This window comes from Chanodichthys erythropterus, chromosome 24 (genome assembly GCF_024489055.1).
Source record: "Chanodichthys erythropterus isolate Z2021 chromosome 24, ASM2448905v1, whole genome shotgun sequence".
In the NCBI taxonomy this organism is placed as follows: Eukaryota; Metazoa; Chordata; class Actinopteri; order Cypriniformes; family Xenocyprididae; genus Chanodichthys; species Chanodichthys erythropterus.
Window position 1 is genome coordinate 7,813,916 of NC_090244.1, and position 21,041 is coordinate 7,834,956.

The 21,041-nt window shown below is 37.1% G+C and overlaps 1 protein-coding gene across 1 annotated transcript; it reads right to left on the reverse strand.

Annotated features, from left to right (window-relative positions):
• Positions 1-1,258: 1,258 nt before the first annotated feature.
• On the reverse strand, positions 1,259-14,402 carry rhcgb (Rh family, C glycoprotein b). The gene is made up of 11 exons (XM_067378812.1): positions 14,163-14,402; positions 10,985-11,177; positions 10,345-10,495; positions 9,761-9,908; positions 8,444-8,610; positions 7,633-7,770; positions 7,344-7,480; positions 5,303-5,427; positions 4,247-4,320; positions 2,673-2,749; positions 1,259-2,047 (listed from the first exon to the last, which is right to left on the reverse strand). The coding sequence occupies exons 1-11, from the start codon at positions 14,377-14,379 to the stop codon at positions 2,017-2,019; spliced, it is 1,458 nt and encodes a 485-aa protein (XP_067234913.1). The 5' UTR covers positions 14,380-14,402; the 3' UTR covers positions 1,259-2,016.
• Positions 14,403-21,041: the final 6,639 nt, after the last annotated feature.

Here is a 21,041-nt window from a genome sequence, read left to right on the forward strand (position 1 = left end):
GTTTGCTAAAATATACTCTATGCTGTTTCGGTTTGAAACGTCTTATACTGCATTCACCTGTGGCATTCATCTTCCCCTTTGACCTCCAACATCCAGATATCTGTTTGGTTTTGTGTTTAATGAGACAGACATGTGGCATGATCTCCTCTGACATCAACCAATCGACCCCAGACAAGCAAATGTCATGACCTTTCACCCCACCATGAGTCTACAAGGGACATCAAGATGGTCACTGGCCAACAAAAAGGACCGGACTGCTCAAAAGGGTTCAAACAAAGTTTACACAGCAGCAAAAATGTCCTTCCTCTAGCGTTCAGTGGATGAAACTGCAGTTCTTCTCCAAATTAAAATGAATAAACTAGACTTTAGGAACAGAAAGTTCAGTGAGGTTCTATATAGAACTCTAAGGTTCTTGACTCAATTGTAAAGAACTCTTTATGCCAAAAAGGTTAAATGATTGCATAATACTTTCATGTTTAATGGGTTATTTCAGCTTTTTTTTCTAGTGATAAATTATGTTTACGAGATCCATAAAATGATGCCATGATGGGAACCCCTCAAAGGTTCTACAAATAAAGCGCCTAAAAGAACCCTTTAAAAAGGTTCTATATAGAACCTTTTCTTCAAAGGAATACGTTCAGACTTCAGATTTTTTTCCTCAAATCAGAAATTTTCAGGCAGACTTTCTCAGGCGCTCTGAGAAAACTCAGCGGAGGAGGAGACTGGTATATATTGTTATGTTCTGGGCTGTAGTCACGGCTGAAATCTTTGGACAAACCGTTTGAATACAGTATGGACACTTCCGGCATTTCCGCCACTGGTTTTGACGTTATTGTTGTGTCACATTAAGAATAAAAGACAGTTTGAAATCTGATTTGAGCAGCCAGAGCATCCAAAATATGTAAAAAGTGTCCAGAATCAGACACCTCTGTAAAAATCTGAGTGGAATTGCATTTCAAACCACCTCTAAATGTGGTTTGAATCAGGTTTTGCTGTTTTTGAGCACAAAACAGAAAAAAAAGGAGAAAGAAAAAAAGAAAGAAAATATATTTAAATGTTTTAAGACCAGTGGGCATAATTATATTTATTTTAAAAATAATTACAATATGCTATAGTTTATGTTTGTGTATGTGTGTGCTAGAAGTTCAAGTATTTCTACAAATGAGTGTGGAATTTGTGGATAAAAAAAAAAAGGGAACACATTAACTTAAGGTAAGAATCACTTCAATAATTTAATCTGGACAGTAGTGAAAGGTTTAATATTAGTTTATTTTTTAATAATCTTACAATAAAGATAACACACTGAAAGGTCAAAACAAATTAAATGTGTGTGTTACATTATAAGAGACAGGAGAAACATGTAGGAATATTTACATACAGATATTGCACATCGTTGCCGTTTGTTAAAACATTAAGAAAATAAATATTTGATTTAGAGATGATATGTGCGCATGCTGATTGACATGGACAGGCAAATTATTGGGTAAAATCTATAAATAAAAGATTATAGAATTTTGCTGTTAAGAATGTGAACACAATGTGCAGTTTCGCACCTACAATATTAAGACAAACATTTTTTTAATCTTATAAAACAAAATAATTACATCATAATGACCAAAAAAAAAAAAAGGTTTGAATAACAAATGCTTAAATGAACACCTGTAAAATTTAAAAATGTAACAGCTTGGAGGTTTAGAGGTTGTTTTTTGGTCACATTTTCTCTGAACAAACACATTCACATGAAAGTCACTTTAATCTAGAATCATCTAATTTTTATTTTATTTTTTTATTTTCATTTTATCGGTCTGATTAATCTGATAATCTTTGGATCTGCAAATTAGATAAAATAACTATTCTCTGTATCATTAAGATAGTATGGGTCTATGCTTAAAGGAAAGCAAAAGAAACGCTCCTTTGTAATTTTGGCAGATAGTGAGTTGTTGTCTTCAGGGAAAGCAGCAGGAAAGCAGATGTTTTTCCCAGTGACGCGGATCACTGCAGATCTGATTCCACGTGTTAATGCTGCTCCACGAAGTTTGTCTCTGTCCTGTATGAGAAACCATGTGTTACCTTCAGCTTTCAGTTTGATTTTGCTGGTCCTAAACTCAATGCGGTCATTAAGCGCCACCTTGTGGTGGAGAGAAGAAAACGACTCCTAATGTCACATGATCTGAAATACTATGTATCTAAATGTAATCTTTCTTTAAAATAAATGTAACATTTAAATAATAATAATAATAAATTATTATTACTCATTTTTCATTTTATTATGAAAGAGATAATTATAAATACTAATTTATGTATGAATTAATTCATTGTGAATTTTCAATTCAGTGGCTGTCATGCATGTCTAGCATTTTCATAATTAAGCTTTAAACAATTGTTACATTTAAATAATTACACTTTTTAAGAGTAAAAATGTAGTACAAAAAGCATCCTGAACTTTAAATGCTTTACCAATGCCTCCATTGGTATTCTGAGCCATCATGTGCCCCCTGGTGGATATTTTATGCATGACAAGAAATTGTTATTTTAAGACATCGGTTATAATTGTACTCGACCAGAGATTAAACGGTCTAGAGTTCACATAAACTACTAACTGAAGAAACAGTAACTGAAGAAGACGTGTGCCATTTTAAAAGGAAGGGTCACCACTTTATTTCTGTACTCACATGTTTGCATGTTTGTTGGGGATCATGTGGTTGTTGTAGGCCAGGATGGGAGGAACACTTTCTTCATCCTCAGGAACCTGCAATGAAATAATACAAATATATTATTTTACAAATTAAATAAAATGTAGCTATATATGCAAACAAAACAAAAAAAAAACAATTGTGCTGGGTTGATTATGTAATTCCTTACATTACATTAAAGATGCCCTAGAATTAAAATTTGAATTTATCTTGGTATAGTTGAATAACAAGAGTTCAGTACATGGAAATGACATACAGTGAGTTTCAAACTCCATTGTTTCCTCCTTCTTATATAAATCTCATTTGTTTAAAAGACCTCAGAAGAACAGGCGAATCTCAACATAACACCGACTGTTACGTAACAGTCGGGATCATTAATATGTATGACCCCAATATTTGCATATGCCAGCTCATGATCAAGGCATTACACAAAGCAGCCAGTATTAACGTCTGGATCTGTGCACAGCTGAATCATCAGACTAGGTAAGCAAACAAGGACAATAGTGAAAAATGGCAGAAGGAGCAATAATAACTGACATGATCCATGATATCATGATATTTTTAGTGATATTTGTAAATTGTCTTTCTAAATGTTTCGTTAGCATGTTGCTAATGTACTGTTAAATGTGGTTAAAGTTACCATCGTTTCTTACTGTATTCACGGAGACAAGACTGTCGTTATTTTTATTTTTAAACACTTGCAGTCTGTATAATTCATAAACACAACTTCATTCTTTATAAATCTCTCCAACAGTGTGTAATGTTAGCTTTAGCCACAGAGCACTATCAAACTCATTCAGAATCAAGAAACATCCAAATAAATACTGTACTTACATGATTAGACATGTTGCATGAGGAACACTTTGTAAAGATCTATTTTGAGGGTTATATTAGCCGTGTGAACTTTGTTTATGCAATGTATTATAGAGTTGCGAGCTTGGGGGCGGGGAGTGCACAATTTAAAGGGGCCGCGCGCTGAATCGGTGCATATTTAATGATGCCAAATAGAATAAAAAATGAATTTAAAATTAATTTATGGGGTATTTTTGGCTGAAACTTCACAGACACATTCAGGGGACACCTTAGACTTATATTACATCTTGTGAAAAAGCATTCTTGGGTACCTTTAAGGTAATCTAATCGGACTACTTGTTGATTTGAATAGGATAATGCATTAAATATTAAGTGCATTAAATATTACATTATGTCAGGGTTTTCCAGAATGGTGTTCATGATGGAACGACAGGGGGTTTGTTTATTAAAAAGCTATTAATCAAAGAAAAATCAAAACAAAAAACACAGAGAACTGTTAACTTTAATATTTATTCATTTATTTACCTATTTATTATTATTATTATTATTATTGACTTAATGCCTGAGATATGAAGCTAGGTCAATAATATAATTAATTTAAGTAAATATATCAGCTGATAAAAATCATTGGGGAATCCCTGGACTGCATGTAACTTTGAAATTATGACATTTTTTGTAAACATTTTTTTTTGTATAATTTTCAAAGAAGAAAAAAATAAATAAATAAATAAAAGTCTCACCTCCCAATAGACCTCGTCATCATAGCAGTTTTCATCTGCAGGATCACCCCAGATGGGCAGCTTCAGAACAAGGCCTGTTGGTGGAACAATACAGTTATGTCAACATGATAAATGTGGCATTTCCATTACAAACTGAAATCGAATACACCCGTCCATTCATGTCAGGTGAAGATCAAGTGTATTCGTGGAATGACTACCAAATGTCTTCCAACCCTGTTTTCTCTAGGTTTCATGTTACAAACACCACACCTGTGCCATTACATGACAAACAATTGCAACAAATCCCTTCGGAGTATTGTATTGTACTGTACTGCTGCACACAACAGGAAGGCATCACAATATGCACTTAAAGGATTAGTCCACTTTCAAATAAACTTTTCCTGATAATTTACTCACCCCCATGTCATCCAAGATGTTCATGTCTTTCTTTCGTCAGCCAGAAAAGAAATTAAGGTTTTTGAGGAAAACATTCCAGGATTATTCTCCTTATAATGGAATTCAATGGACTCCAAATGGTTGAAGATCAAAATTACAGCTTCAAAGGGCGAAACGATCGGTCATTTTGCACTGAAAGTCCTACGCCTTCCCTATTTATTCTACTTACGGAAAAAAACGAAACTGGCGCCGCGTTCGTTCCGTAAGTAGAATAGGGAAGGCGTAAGACATTTAGCGTAAGCGTTTTGAAGAATGCGTAAACGGGAAGTACATTCAAGATGGTATTTTGTGTTCATAAAGAATATACAGTTGTATTTTTTTCGAAAATGAGCGATCGTTTCGCTAGATAAGACTCTTATTCCTCGTCTGGTATTGTTTAAAGCCCTTTGAAGCTGCACTGAAATTGTAATTTTGACCTTCAACCGTTTGGAGTCCATTGAAGTCCACTATAAGGAGAATAATCCTGGAATGTTTTCATCAAAAACCTTAATTTTCTTTTCGACTGAAGAAAGAAAGACATGAACATCTTGGATGACATGGGGGTGAGTAAATTATCAGGAAAATTTTATTTAAAAGTGGACAAATCCTTTAAAATGGATTAATCTTTCAAAAGACTCTTACCAACGAATATGCCGCCTCCGATTCCAAAACATAAGGCCACACACAGTCCTGCTGCCTGGTATCCTCCCTGGACAGTGGGTACCCGCTTCGCAAATTCTGCCGTAAAGTCAAATGTATTTTCCAACCTGAAATGGGCAAATATGGCACAATATATAATTTTTTGCCTCTAGAGGTCGCTTATATAAAAAAAAAAAAAAAAAAAAAAACAAAAAAAAAAAAAAAAAAGTGTAGCTTGATGACGCCTTGATTTTGTGGAATCATGGGAGATGCTGTCTTCATGTCTAAAGCTTGTGGAAAAGAATCCGACGGGACTTGTGCAGAAATCATGTTCCTGCGTGAGCTAGAGATTTATTAACATTACTGTAGTATGAAGCAGGGTGTGGCTGAAAACCGTTGGAGTGGAACGAGTCCGCTGGAGCGATTGATGAGAGACGAGCGCTACACACGACTCGATAGCAGTGGAGCTTTTATTATGCCGCAGACGAGCACTTCCACATCTTCCGGTCATGTGCATGTGGAGTAAAGCAGCGCTGTTTATTATCATATTAGATAGATTTATGTGTTGAAAGTTGGTATTATTCTACTCTGTGTGTTCGCTCAGCGGTTGCTATGAGACACTTTACTGCAGTAAGCTAGATAGATATTAGTCATTGTAAAAGATGCTACTCGCCGTAAATCAAGAAAACAAGATTTAAACAATAAGACTTACAGTGTTGAGCTATATAACAATGATTAGTTTTCTGTCGATGAATGTATCCAAAGAGTTGCTCACCTGTCTAATAAAACACATAATATATTAAAGGAACACTCCACTTTTTTTGAAAATAGGCTCATTTTCCAGCTCCCCTAGAGTTAAACAGTTGAGTTTTAGCGTTTTCGAATCCATTCAGCCGATCTCCGGTTCTGGCGGTACCACTTTTAGCATAGCTTAGCATAGTTCATTGAATCTGATTAGACCGTTAGCATCGCGCTTAAAAATGACCAAAGAGTTTTGATATTTTTCCTATTTAAAACTTGACTCTTCTGTAGTGCAATGATATTACGCAGCGTCTCTCACAAACGTCTCCATGGTTGCAAGGCACGTTCCCTGTGCAAGCAGGGGCTCATGGGCGCTGTGTAATATCATTGCACTGCTGCAGCCATGGAACGGCAGCAAAGTTCCTTGATTATTACGCCTGAATGAGAGTATAGTTCCTAGCCATATCAGCCTAGAAAATCGCAACTTTTTATTTTCTGTCGGTCTTAGTACACGATTTAACTACAGAAGAGTCAAGTTTTAAATAGGAAAAATATCAAAACTCTTTGGTCATTTTTAAGCAAGATGCTAACGGTCTAATCAGATTCAATGAACTATGCTAAGCTATGCTAAATGTGGTACCGCCAGAACCGGAGATCGGCTGAATGGATTCGAAAACGCTAAAACTCAACTGTTTAACTCTAGGGGAGTTGGAAAATGAGCCTATTTTCAAAAAAAGTGGAGTGTTCCTTTAAAGCGTCTTTGGTGTTTCCATGGTTTCTACAAAATAAAACCAGAAATCAAGGGTATCACGTCATTGACAGGCGACCAAATGACATGGTACGTGTCCTGATTAAAATTGCTTAATCCTCTGGATTTAAACATTCTTGGAAACATTTAGGATAATGTAAGTACACAAGTCAGCAAAATATATAACTGTTCTAGTGGTTTTAATCCAAAAATCTTACATATTGTGCCTTTAATACGAATACTAACATTATTTAATATAATTTTTAAAAAAAACTATTACTACTACTAATAGTTGTTATTTAATAATTATAATAAATAAGACATTCATATTAAATTCTATTGTTAATACATTTTTATTTTTTATAATATTAAGATTGTAATTTATTACTATTAATTATAACAAATAACATTAATATTAGTATTAATATTAATAATAATAATGAATAATAATGATGATGATAGTTATTTAATTATTATAAATAGCATTATTAATATTAGCATTAAATACTATTAAGAAAAAGATAAATATATATATATATATATATACACACTGACCCTAGATCTCCATAAACGGTGTTGGTGGCGGCAGCGGCTGAGATGGCGCCCACAATTCCTCCAATGACCCCTGGCATAGCGTGCAGGTTATGGATGCCACACGTGTCCTGAATCTTCAGTTTCTCCTCCAAGATTGGCTGAGGAGCAGAGACAAATGAGAGGTTTACGCAATCATAACAGAAGACAATTTCAGCAAAGTTTTTACTGTAACAAAATTCTTGATTGAAAAATATCCAGTCACTGGCTGTGAGAATGATTTGGAATAATTCCTCTGACGGGTAAGACTCACAGATAAATAAATGTAACCCAGCGTGGAAATGATGCCACAGAAGAATCCCACAATCAAAGAACCGTATGGCATCAGCATAAACTCAGCTGCTGTTCCCACAGCAACTCCGCCTGCCAGTGTGGAATTCTGGATGTGAACCTGGAAGGGGGGAAAAAAAAAAAAACATGTTATTTTAAACAGCATCAACTTCTGGCAGGATTGGGATTCTTTCCGTTAAATTAAAAATGTATAATTTAGTTTCAAATTCACATTTGAAAACCTACTACTACTACTACTACTACTACTACTACTACTACTACTACTACTACTACTACTACTACTACTACTACTACTACTACTACTACTACTACTACTACTACTACTACTACTACTACTACTACTACTACTACTACTACTACTACTACTACTACTACTACTACTACTACTACTACTACTACTACTACTACTACTACTACTACTACTACTACATATTTAAAACAGATCATAACTACAGAAATGTGTTATATATTCAGTATATTAATAAGAATAATTTTCATGGCATTGCCATGACAATATTTTATTGTATTAATTTCTGTAAGCTTTCCAGACCTGGAAATCACATTTCTAAAATAATCTAAAATTTACAGTTTTTTTATGACCCTGTGAAAAAAAATAAAATAAAATAAAATAAGATAAAATAAGATAAAAATAAAATAAGATAAAATAAAATAAAATAAAATAAAATAATCATGTCTCATCCTGCAAATAAGTGAGTCAGGTCTGCAAAAAAAAAAAAAAAATAATAATAATAATATTAATAAAGGATGCTTACCATGTCTAGTTTCCCTGTTTTCTCAAACAGGCTGGACATGGCGACTGTAGTGAGGACGGTGGAGGCCAAGGCCAGGTATGTGTTGATGGCAGCTCTGTGCTGACCGTCTCCATGATCAGCAATGGCAGAGTTGAAACTTGGCCAGAACATCCACAGGAAGAGGGTTCCTGCACAAGACACCAGAATGCAAACACTATCTGAGCCTTCAGTGAATCTTTGCATCAGCGTCCTTTTGCGAATTTGCTAAGCAAGCTTTAGTTCAAGTTGCACAGGATGTTCAGTAGTCCTTTCAGTTTCTAAAAACAATGTCCCCCAGTTTCACAGACAAGGCTTAAGCCTAGTCCCAGACTAAAATGCATGTTTGAGTTTGCACTGACTTATCTTAAAATATGCCAGTGCCATTGTTTTGTCTCAAGATGCACACCAGTAATGATTTTTTTTCCAAAGCAAATTTATAAAAGCTACTTAGACGTCCTAATTGAACTAAGGCCTAATCCTGGCTTAATCTAAACCCTGTCTGTGAAACCAGGCCTTTATGTTTAATCCTAAAATATAACAAAAACTCAACGAGATTTAAAGGGGACCTATAATGCTCCTTTCCTTTCACAAGATGTAATATAAGTCTCTGGTGTCCCCAGAATGTGTCGGTAGCGAGTCAAATTTGCCCCTATTTGTGTGTAAGCAAAAACACACTATTTTTATGCGTGTCCCTTTAAATGCAAATGATCTGCTGCTCCCGGCCCCCTTTCCAAAAGAGGGTGGAGCTTTAACAGCTTGTGCTTCAGTTGCTCAACAACAACAAAGCTGGATAATCTCACACAGCCAAAATGACAACAGTGTTCATCCTTACATTGTTCAAACCGGAGTCGACACTGATGGAGAGACTCAGGAAGAAGTTACAACTTTTAGAATGAAACTGGATGTTAATCTTTTGTGCAAATCCAGCATTTAATTGACCCTCGTTTGTGAAGCAGTCCAGCGTAAAATGACGGCATGATAACAACACTCTACTACAACAACTCTTCCTCTTCTCTAAAGCAGCCCAACATGGCCTCACCCCCTTTGTTGTGTGTTCCCATGGGCAGGGTTTATGTAAATATAAGGGTTTGTGATGTCACTAACCCAGGAAGAATCTCGTTGTAGTCCCTACCAGCTGTTTATTGTAGTTTTAAAACAGCAAATTCTTTAAAAGAGAAAATCTCCCTTTGCATTGAACTTTGAGTGTCACAACTTTGCAGATGTTGTTTATTCTCAAACATCAACATTACACACTAACTAAAGTTAAAAAAGTAAAATCACCCCTTTATGGACGCTTACCAATCATGGCGAACACGTCTGAGTGGTAGACAGACCCGTTCATATGTTTGCTTTTATCCAAATTAGGCCGATACAAAACCCATGAAATGGACAGACCATAATAAGCTCCAAAAGTGTGGATCACCATGGAGCCGCCAGCATCTTTAGCCTAACAGGGATTGAATCAATAAACAAAGATTAGCATGAAGTTATTTGATGTCCTTCATCTGAACTCGATACTTTTAATGACCCTTAGCTTTGAGCTCATCAAACAGTTCATGTTAGTGTACACATAAACATACTGGCAGAGTTAACCTTTAACAGATAATATACTGTGAATGCTATTCCATATAGTTTTACCTGCTGGGTTTGAAAAAAACATAAATAAATAAAATATATATAAAATAAAAATTTCAAATATACCAGATTATATCATCTGCTATACACGCACATAGATAATAAAATAAAATAAAATAAAAAATATTTGTATACTTGACAACATGAACAATTCAGTGATTGTACATGTATAAAACACTTTATTGATGTTAAAACATTTTATTAATCTTAGAACTTTGACAGCCTAATAGAACAGCGATCAGACTCACATGGAGGAGGCTCAGGATGATGTACTCTTCAACGGCGAACAGCGTGACCCCGAACAGCGTCATCACCAACAGCTGCACAGGACTGACCTTTCCTAACACGGCACCGTAGGCGATCAGACACCCCGCCACACAGAAATCTGCATTGATCAATCTGAACACAGAGGAAACAAACCCTTAAACGAAACATTTCTACCTTTCTTTTCAGCCCTGAAGTTTGAAGCAGTCCAATTCAGTGTGAAGAGTACACAAACCACACTAAAATGTTAGATAACTTGGCATTTTTACAACTTTTTTTAGGTTCAAATCCTTCATACAAAGTAGTAAACAGTGCTGGATACAAAATAAACAATATAAAATGCCTGCATCTGCATACTAGGATCATTCACATTTCAGTTTGGTCAGGCTGTTTTTCTAATTACGGTTTAAATGCAAAACAAATCCTTCATTCCCACAGGGAAGTGACACCTGCAAGGTTGTATTGTGTCATCAAAACTAGATTCACATTCTTTTCTAAATAAAACCTTAAACAAATCAACTAGTTCTGGTGCAGAGAATCAGATACCAGAATTAATAATTTAAATTTTAAATAAAACTTTTTTCTTTGGCAACTGTAATAGCTCACAAAAGAGAAGAAACGTACTGTTCTATCCCGATCTTGATTTTTCCATCAGTGTAGTCCAGAGAATGGAACCAGCCTTGCATCAGAAGAGCCCACTGAATGCCGAAAGCTGCAATCAGGAAGTTGAATCCGACAGCACCAAAGCTATAGCGCTTCAGGAAGGTCATGAGGAACCCAAACCCCACGAAGATCATGACATGAACATCCTGAAAACCTGCAGGAAATGAGCAAAAAAAAAAAAAAGTCCAATTCAGTCAAGCAAGATCATATCGAGAATCAATGGAAATCAGACGAAATAGAAAGAAGTTGTCAAGGGTGTTAACACATATTCAGAATGGAGAAAAATAATCTGAATATTTGGTCTATGGTGATGAGATTTTTTTTTTTTTTTTTTTTTTGACCAACTTTAGGAACAGCTTTAAAAAAAAAAAGAAAAAAGAAAAAAAAAAAAAGTATGCCAAGTACCCCTAAATATGATGTTCCCTTCCTGAAATATACAGGCAGTGTTAGGGGTAATGCATTAAAAGTTAGTTATGTATTCAGATTCCTTTTGTCAAGTAACTAGTAAAGTAACGCATTACTTTTAAACATACAACTTAGAGCTGGGCGATATATCGCATGCGATTGTCATGCGCATTTCGTCAGTAAAGCTGGTTCCCTGATTACCGCGAAATCGACATCACCTGCTTTCAAATGGAGCGGCATTTAATAGACAGAGCCGTGGATCACTGACAGGCTACGCAATATCACATTCATTATCGAAGGCGATTCACCTGCGATAATGAGCGCGATATTGCGTAACTTGCGTAGCTTCAACCATACAAATAAGAAAAAAATGACTTTAGTTAAACATTACATGCATTTCATTTTTTGGTTTTATTGCTGAAGAGCAAGAGCTGCGCCCTCTACTGTACAGGCATGAATTTGCATTTCCTTCAGCCTGAGGCTTATTCATTTCACTTTTGGTGTGAAAGAACCTTACATTTTCCAAAAATATATATTTTTGTTATGAAAAAAAAACAAAAAAAACACAAGCAATAAAGCCCAGCCCAGATGAGAAAAAGGAATGCAAAAGTAATACAACGCATTACTTTCTGTAAAAAGTAACAAAGTAACGCAATTAGTTACATCTTTAGGGAATTACACAATATTGTAACATTACTGATAAAAGTAACTTTCCCAAACACTCTATACATTTACATTTATTCATTTGGCAGATGCGTTTATCCAAAGCGACTAACAAGAGTTAGGAATACAACATCTATCCATCTAAAATTTATATTTTTATGTAAACTACCGTTCAAACATTTTGTGTCAGTATGATTTTTTTATGTTTTTGAAAGAAGTCTCTTATGCTGACAAAGATTATATTTATTTTTTCAAAAATACTGTTTTTTTTTTTTTTTTTAAATAACTATATTTAAGATTTTCTTATATTTTAATATGTAATTTATTCCTGTGAGGACAAAACTGAATTTTTTTTGTCTTCAGTGTCACATGATCCTTCATAAATTATTCTAATCTTCCGATTTAGTGCTCAAGAAACATTTCTTATTAATACAATGTTGAAAACAGTTGTGCTGCTTGATTTTTGTGGAAACCGCAACATTTTTCTTTGACGAATATAAATTTGAAAAATTCAGCATTTTTTTTTTACTTTTGTTTTTATCCTCACTGTTACTTTTGATCAATTTAATGCATTCTTGCTCAAAATAATTTTATTTAATGATTTTATTTATTACTTTATACATTTAAGTTATTATAGACTTTACATCAGCCTTTTGAAATCAGAATGAAATAGTACTATTAACCAAATTCAGTGAACATAAAATTTTAAAACAATTTTCCCCACCTATATTGCCTGCCATAGGCAATAGGAAGACAAAAGATTTGAGACAAAATGTATATTTACAACAAAAAATCCAGTTGCATCATTCTCATATGACTAAGGACAAATGTGTTTTAGCAAGTCACAAACTGCAATCTGAGCCTTTTGGTGACATAACTGAGGTCAAAGCAGGAGCACATTTGCATAAATTGTAGCAGAGATTAAAATTAACAACAGTTTCTCAGAACAGGAAAGGGCTAGGTAATTGTCGAGATGTTTTCCACAGTATACACACAAGGACATCTAGATGCTGGTGACGCCACAAAAAAAACAGCTAATGACAACAGACAGTGCTGTGGTTTCTGAACAAGCCCTTATTTGCACAGAGAAACAAAGATCCTGCTGGCCACTGTTACCATGAAATCTCTTCTGGAAACTGACAACACTTTGCTTCTTTAGCAAGGTTATCCTTTCATTCTGACCTGACATGAAGCTTCACCTTGAAATCCTTCTCAACCAAAAGACGCCTGCATCACAAAACTCTAAGTTTCAGGTCGGTGTCAAAAAAACAACAACCGGAACTCCCACAGTAGCATCAGCCTGGATCAATTACAAGATGTCTGGACTGTATTTATACACAAAGAACATTTTCTGTGCCAAGTAACTCAAGTACATTCAGATATAGCAGGAGTGATACATTTTTTTAAAGGCACATTAAGTGGTGTCAAATCTCACACCACTAACAAATGAGCTACATGGAGCATATCATCACTCCTTGTGTTTATACCAAACTCCACCCAATCACAACTAACACAAGTGGACTACTAGAAGATGAACTCCTCCAAGAGACTTCTGCGGCGTCACACCTCAACCATGACAAAACTCGTTCAATGACATCCGATCGGTCCGCAAACAATAGTTTGTCCGAGTTCATATGCCACCTGTCATCCAACACTTGAAACGTTGATAGTTGGAGAACAGTGGAGAGTCTGGCTAGAAGTCTGAAGATCTATACATGACTGAAAAATTCAACCACACCTTCGAAGAATCAAAAGACGACAATGGATAGTGAAATGAATCCTCTAACTCCCTCAGTACCACAGTCCCATGTGCATAAGGAGGTATGCATGTTTCCAAGTGTACAAGCAAGAGAAAAGCTGATAAACATTAATATCACAATCAATGAATGGTGATGAATTTGTTGATAATATGACCATGACATTAAACCAACAAATATTATATCATTTAATAGATTATTTTTGTAGTTTAATACTATATTCTAGATGTTTAAATACATATAACACAATTGTAATAAGGAAAATAAAATGATAAATTAATTTTAAATAGGCAATAATAAAAAAATGCACTTACTTGGATATCTGAAGTAGAAGTCATTCTCAATATCACTTGTGATATTGTTGTTTTTTCTATGGTAAACCCAGTGTGTATCTGACTCCTCATCATACCGCATAAATACCCCAAAAAGAATAATCATAGACAACTGCCAGACGAAACACACGGCAGGTAAACTGAATTTAATGTTAGTATTCTTTGGCCGGTCGCACATGTTCGCAACGCAGTTCCCCATGTCTGCAGATCATTCATTGAGAGGACTGGTGATGCTGTTAAGAGACGTGGACGCGCATTAGAGTCACTTTTAAACGCAGCGGGAGCGCGGAGGTGTGTCTGTATCTCCATTTCTCGGCCCCCTTCTTTAGAAAAAGAAAACAATCTTTGCGAGAAACGTCTGGATGACTGATTGCTACAAGTCATGCCACATGTTGCTTTTGTACACACGTTTATGATGCGAACTGGATTTTAAAGCACATGTTTTGTTGCTTTGGAATCAGTTCAGTTGTTATATGTTTATTGGGATATTTCATGGTAAAACTTTTAATTTTAGAATTTAGAATGAATCTGTTCGGCCAAACCGCATTTTTTCAGCCACGGAACGTCTGACGCCATATGCCTTAAAGGAACACTCCACTTTTTTTGAAATTAAACTAATTTTCCAACTCCCCTAGAGTTAAACAGTTGAGTTTTACCGTTTTCGAATCCATTCAGCCGATCTCCGGTTCTGGCGGTACCACTTTTAGCATAGCTTAGCATAGTTCATTGAATCTGATTAGACCGTTAGCATCGCGCTTAAAAATGACCAAAGAGTTTTGATATTTTTCCTATTTAAAAATGGACTCTTCCGTAGTTAAATCGTGTACTAAGACCAACGGAAAATGAAAAGTTGTGATTTTCTAGGCTGATATGGCTAGGAACTATACTCTCATTCCAGCGTAATAATCAAGGAACTTTGCTGCCGTTCCATGGCTATAGCAGGCGCAATGATATTACGCAGCGTCTCTCACATACGTCTCCATGGTTGCAAGGCACGTTCCCTGTGCAAGCAGGGGCTCACAGGCGCTGCATAATATCATTGCACTGCTGTAGCCATGGAACGGCAGCAAAGTTCCTTGATTATTACGCCTGAATGAGAGTATAGTTCCTAGCCATATCAGCTTAGAAAATCACAACTTTTTATTTTCCGTCGGTCTTAGTACATGATTTAACTACAGAAGAGTCAAGTTTTAAATAGGAAAAATATCAAAACTCTTTGGTCATTTTTAAGCGCGATGCTAACGGTCTAATCAGATTCAATGAACTATGCTAAGCTATGCTAAAAGTGGTACCGCCAGAACCGGAGATCGGCTGAATGGATTCGAAAACGGTAAAACTCAACTGTTTAACTCTAGGGGAGTTGGAAAATTAGCCTATTTTCAAAAAAAGTGGAGTGTTCCTTTAAAGACGCTAACAAGATGTCGCCATTTACGCGGGAAATGATTTGGCTATGTTCTAAATGAACAGCTGGTGTACTACGTCCTGAATTCAATGAAATACTATACACTTACGTGTCACATGACGTTTTAAATTAAGCATAATTTTATTCATGACTTTTTTGTTAATTGTTCTGTTGTAAGAACTAAGTTTGAGTTGATAAGTCAACTATTAGATTCATAACTATTCGATTGGTTTGACTTAAATCATAACATAACCTTGAACTATTTTTCCTTTTGTTTATGAGAAAGAATACCTACGAAATAAACTCAATGCTCAGATTTTGTTTCATTAACAAATTGCTCAGACAAAAATCTTTGCACATAGAGAATATTTGAACGTTTAGTTTTTTTGGGATTCTTGTCATTGTAACTGGATCTGGCCAAGGAGGAGCCAGTTTAGTTTATTTTAATTAATTTGCTAAAGGAGGCAATTATCCCTAATTTGTGGAGCATTTTTAAACTTTAACCAATTTTTTTCATTGGTACATACACACATTTGTGCAATGTCCATATATGTTACAGTTAAGCTTGGTATAAGCTTTTCTTTCTCCGGGCATTGACTCAGTGGACGTTCTGGACATCAGTGGGCTGAACTTGTTAATGATTGATCAGACAGAATCTGTGCTTGTATGCCTGAATGAGACCATTAATTTTCACTGTTTCCTCTTGTACTTAATTGTGAAGATTGAGAACTTTGACATGGTGAAGGTGTAATTCCTGAGGCTCAAAATATTTTTAGAAAGTTAGTTTAAATGGACCATTTCATTCCTGTCTCCATTGGGTATTTGACATTGTCCCAAATGGCATGCTTAATGTGTACTTGTGGTCTTACGATGGTTGTCAAATGTCCCATTTGTTCTGACAGTCTATTTGGCATTATGTCACCGAAGTATGGACTCAAAGGAGGACGGACAAGGCTATAGGACGACATGTTTCATCGGTTCCTATGGCAGAGGTTATAGAGTGCAACAGTGCTTGTCCACTTTTTCAGCTGCATTGGTTCCCGAAGTATTTTGTCCATTCATTTCTCCCATGGGGATTTCAAAATAGTCTTCATTAAAATGTTTTAAGCTAAGAACCAAGCCAACTTTGATTTGAAGAAAGTTTTTGAAAATCTGACAAAAATATAAAGGTACAACACTATGTACTTGACAAATTTAATGAGGGAAAGAACTACAATCCCATGAAGCATTGCGAACAGCATAATCGAATTAAAAACGATGGAGAAATACAAACTACTCATTTAAAAATGTTGATTATATAGGCTATATAAAACAATATATTTTAAGATTATGGCAAAATATGCATATATTCAAATATTTCAATATTTTGAGAGTGTAGGGAGAGCGATTTGTTTGCCTAATTTGCTGTGCTTTGAGGGAGTGGGCGGAGCTAAAGAGATCTTTTGGTAACTTTAGCATTTTTTGCTTGTTTCAACTCTTTGATTTGTGGAATTTTGATTTGGAACACAAAATGTGGAACGGCGCGAGACCGGTGACGTGAGTGATAACGAGCTTCAGCTGCGAGGCACACCGGCCTTGAGTCTCTCACAGATGAGCTCCAGAAGCATAAAAGGAGGAGCGACAACAGTAAAGGACGAGAGAGGACCAGGCCTGGACTTTATTTTATGTTTTGTTATGTTTGTGTGGCATTACTTTCGTTTTGTTCTTTGTTTATTTTATATTAAAGATTATGGTTTGAACGTTCACCGGTTCCCGCCTCCTTCTTCCCGTATATACGAACTGTGTTACATTGGTGCCGAAACCCGGGAGTAAGGAGGGACATGCTATCGGAGAGCCCTCGCTGCTGAGGGGGATCGCGGTGCTGCAGATGTCAGGCAGCGCGGGAGTGTGAAGATCACGAGTGGCTCCCCGAGGCACTGGTGCTGGATCGATTATCATCAGGTGAGACGGAGAGCTTGTTTCCGTGCTCCTGGGACAAGGTGGGGTGGCTGCCGTCCAAGAGGGAGCGGAGGAGTCACCACCATTCGTCGTGGGCCAGAGCCTGCTGCCGTCCACCATGAAGGGGAGGAGCAGGGAACGGCAGACTTGTTGCCGGCTGTCCTCAGTCGGAGGAGCCATCGCCAGCCGCCAGGGGGCGGAGGAGGATCGAGCCGTCCACTGAGCGTCCAGTATCATCGCATGGTACCGCGAGGAAGAGCCTCTCGGCTGGCTGAGGATCGAGCGGCAGTGTGTCTGGGAACCGGACCAAGTTTTTTTTTTCCTTTTTTTTCCTCTCTTCCCTCTCTCGTTCTGAGCTCCCTGTGCTTCCGTCTGTTTATTTTATATAAAAAGGTTATTGTTTGAACATTCGCCAGTTCCCGCCTCCTTCTTCCCGTATATATGAACTGTTACAATCTGCCTTCGATTTTCTGGTCTCCAGCTCCGCTTGACAAGGGGATTCCCTGGCTCCACCTCCAGCCACCAAACCCTTTTACTCCACCTTGGCTTGTCGGCCAACTGGCCCTCCCTTGGTTCCACCTGGGGCCGACGTCCTTACGGCTCCACCAGGCTCCCTCGTCCCTCTGGCTCCACCTTGGGCCGCTGTCCTTACAGCTCCACCAGGGTCCCTCGTCTCTCCGTCTCTGCCTTGGTCAGTCCTCGCTCTACCTGTGCCATGGACTTCCAGACCTTCATCCCTCCGCCCCTTTTGCTCTTTCAGGCTCTGCCTTCCCTCTGACTCTGCCTTGGTCCTCAGTCTCCACCTCGGATGCTTGTCGCTGTGGCTCTGCCTCCAGATCCATCTGTGTTACGTGGTCTCATTGGCTCTTCAGCTCTGCCTGAAGACCAGCCAAGTCTCCACCCTCCTTTGACTCTGTCGTGGGTCTTCATCCTGGCTGTGTTCTGGTTCACTGCCTGGTTCTTCCTGCTCTTGTCTCCTCATTGGCTCCTCCCACCATCATCGCCACCATGGTCTCTCCCGCCATCATCTCGCCTGAGTCCTGCCCCTTCGCCAGCCCCTCATCCCCCTTCCTCTCTCCTCAGTTGGACTCTTATTACTGTGTTTGCTACTTAGTTCCCTTTGTTGCTGATTATGTTCACTTGTTGTTCATTAGTTACCTAATTACTCCCTGTGTATTTAAGTCCTTAGTTTCCTCAGTTCATTGTGTCATATTATGTTATAGTGGTTTTGAGTTTTTTTCCTGTAGTAACTCTTGTGTGTTCCCTTTGGATTTTGTTTATTAAAGACTGTTTTGAATTCTCCATCGCTGTGCGATTCATTACAGTCACTCAGCGTGACAACAGCATCATGGGTAATGTAGTTTTTCACCAAGAATTCTGCTGTTAAACATGATTATTTTAAAATAAGCTGAAATAATGCGGGCTGACATCGTCAACAGAAGCAAATAACATTGATTATCAACCTCGTAGCTCACAGGAGGTCTGTATTTAAAGGTTTATATGGAGAAAATGAATGGATTTCTTACTTCAGGAATCTGACTGTTGCGCTCTATACAACAAAGTGGACTAGATATGCTTCAGGGAATTGCTGTAGCCACAATACTCAGCCTAGACATTGACATGTTTATGCTGCCATTAGATCCAGACAATTTATTTTGAAGTTTTTCACTGGAGGGTTTAAACCTCCACCAGTTTCGTGTACAGTAATTAGTACATAGTGTTCTTACATGTGCACTGTAAATGTTATCCGTCGCGCTCTGCTAACAGTCTTCTGTCTGCAGGCGTCACTTGGTGGACGGGCTGGTTATCCTAGATCTTTGAGTGCTGAATAAAATTTGTTACTGATTCATGGAGCAAGTGTGGCTTTATGCATGAGCAAGACTTTTCTTGTTTTATTCTTTATCTTTGCAAATGTAAAAACAAAACATATTTGCTTTTAAGGTTCATGAATACTTCATTTGAATTCAACTTCTATTTTCCCTTGTTTAAGTCCCAAGGGTCATTGTGAGGAGAGGGGCTTGTTCTGCTTAAGCAAACTCTTTTCCCTCTCCGTTGAGCATTTGTTAGGCGATTCGTTTTTTGTATGTCTCCTCTGACTGTCTTTATGTAATATAATACGGCTCTTTTTAATTCGTTTCACTTAAGTGATGCATTGTACCCGATTAAGAGATTGGCATAAAGTGCAAAAATGGTAAGCAATCATAAATTACGGCCATTTTGTTTCAGTATTGGCCAATTAAAGATCCTTTTTGGTAGGAGGACTGACTGGAATGTTAAATGATTGAACATTTAAATATGGGTTTTACTGAATGCATAAATAAATCTCACATTATTATGTGAGCATTTTAAACACGTGTCCTCTGTTTAAGTGTTAAGAGGGGCCATCAAACCCATATTTGCACCTTGAATGTTTAGCCATCACTGTCCCATCCCGTTGAAATCAAGTCAAGGTTTGACCTCTATTGGTTGAGTCAAACCTCACAGCAACAAGTAGGCCTAGAATCAGTTCAGTAAAGGTAAAAGGCTAATATATCACCCCTTGAGTGTTTGTGGTACCAGATAAAAGGACCTATACACAAGATGCACAGCAGGGTTTTTGTTGTGGTGTGAAACAGATGACACAGGTCTCCTCAGACCGGTTTAGTGTTAGTTACAGCAACCATCACCTGGAATTAATAGGTATTTGAGGCCACAGAGAGCGTTTAAACGACGCCAGAGTGGCTTTACGTTGTCTGGGTTGGATCCTCTCGGGCGTGCGGTTTCGGTTCGACACGCGGGAGGGATATTACCTCAGTGAGCTGTAAACAGGACAGTCAGACTGCGCTTTGAGGTGAAATTCCTGTCGCGTAACTATAATGAGCCTCAAGGGAAGATTCATATCTTTTCACCATCAAATTAGCTTTTCTTCCATGCTCCTTTTGTATTGAAGAAACATACGCTGCTGTCCTGAATGAGCGTCGTTAGATGGGGCGTTGCGCGTGTCGTGTAGCATAACCAGCTTTGTTCATCACAATCTGATCAAAAACTGATTCAGATATAACAGTGTCCGCTTACCTGGCGTTTTTATGAAATACTGCCATTATGTACAGTTCAGACGTCAGACTGTTTGTTTGGGATGGAACAATCTGTAATGGAACCATGATATTATCAGGAATCATAGTGTATTAATCCTGAGACAGGCAAGTGATGATTGATTTAATTTTATAATTAAATAAATTAAGTATTTAATAATAACTGAATTTCAACTGTAAAACATAAATAAATTAATGAAACATTAATGTAGCCTACTAAGCAAACAAATACTTATTTTATTCCCCAAATCTAAATATTATAACCGCGATTCAACCTCAGACCACTAGAGAGCGCTATAGAGAAGGATTTAAAGTTTTGTGCTGTATGGAAGTACTTTACAATTGCTGTAGTAGATAGGCTATACCATGTTGTGCACATTATTTATTTTTAGTATGTATGTATAGAATACCCAGATCACCAAATATATCTGCTAAAATAAATGCCAAGAA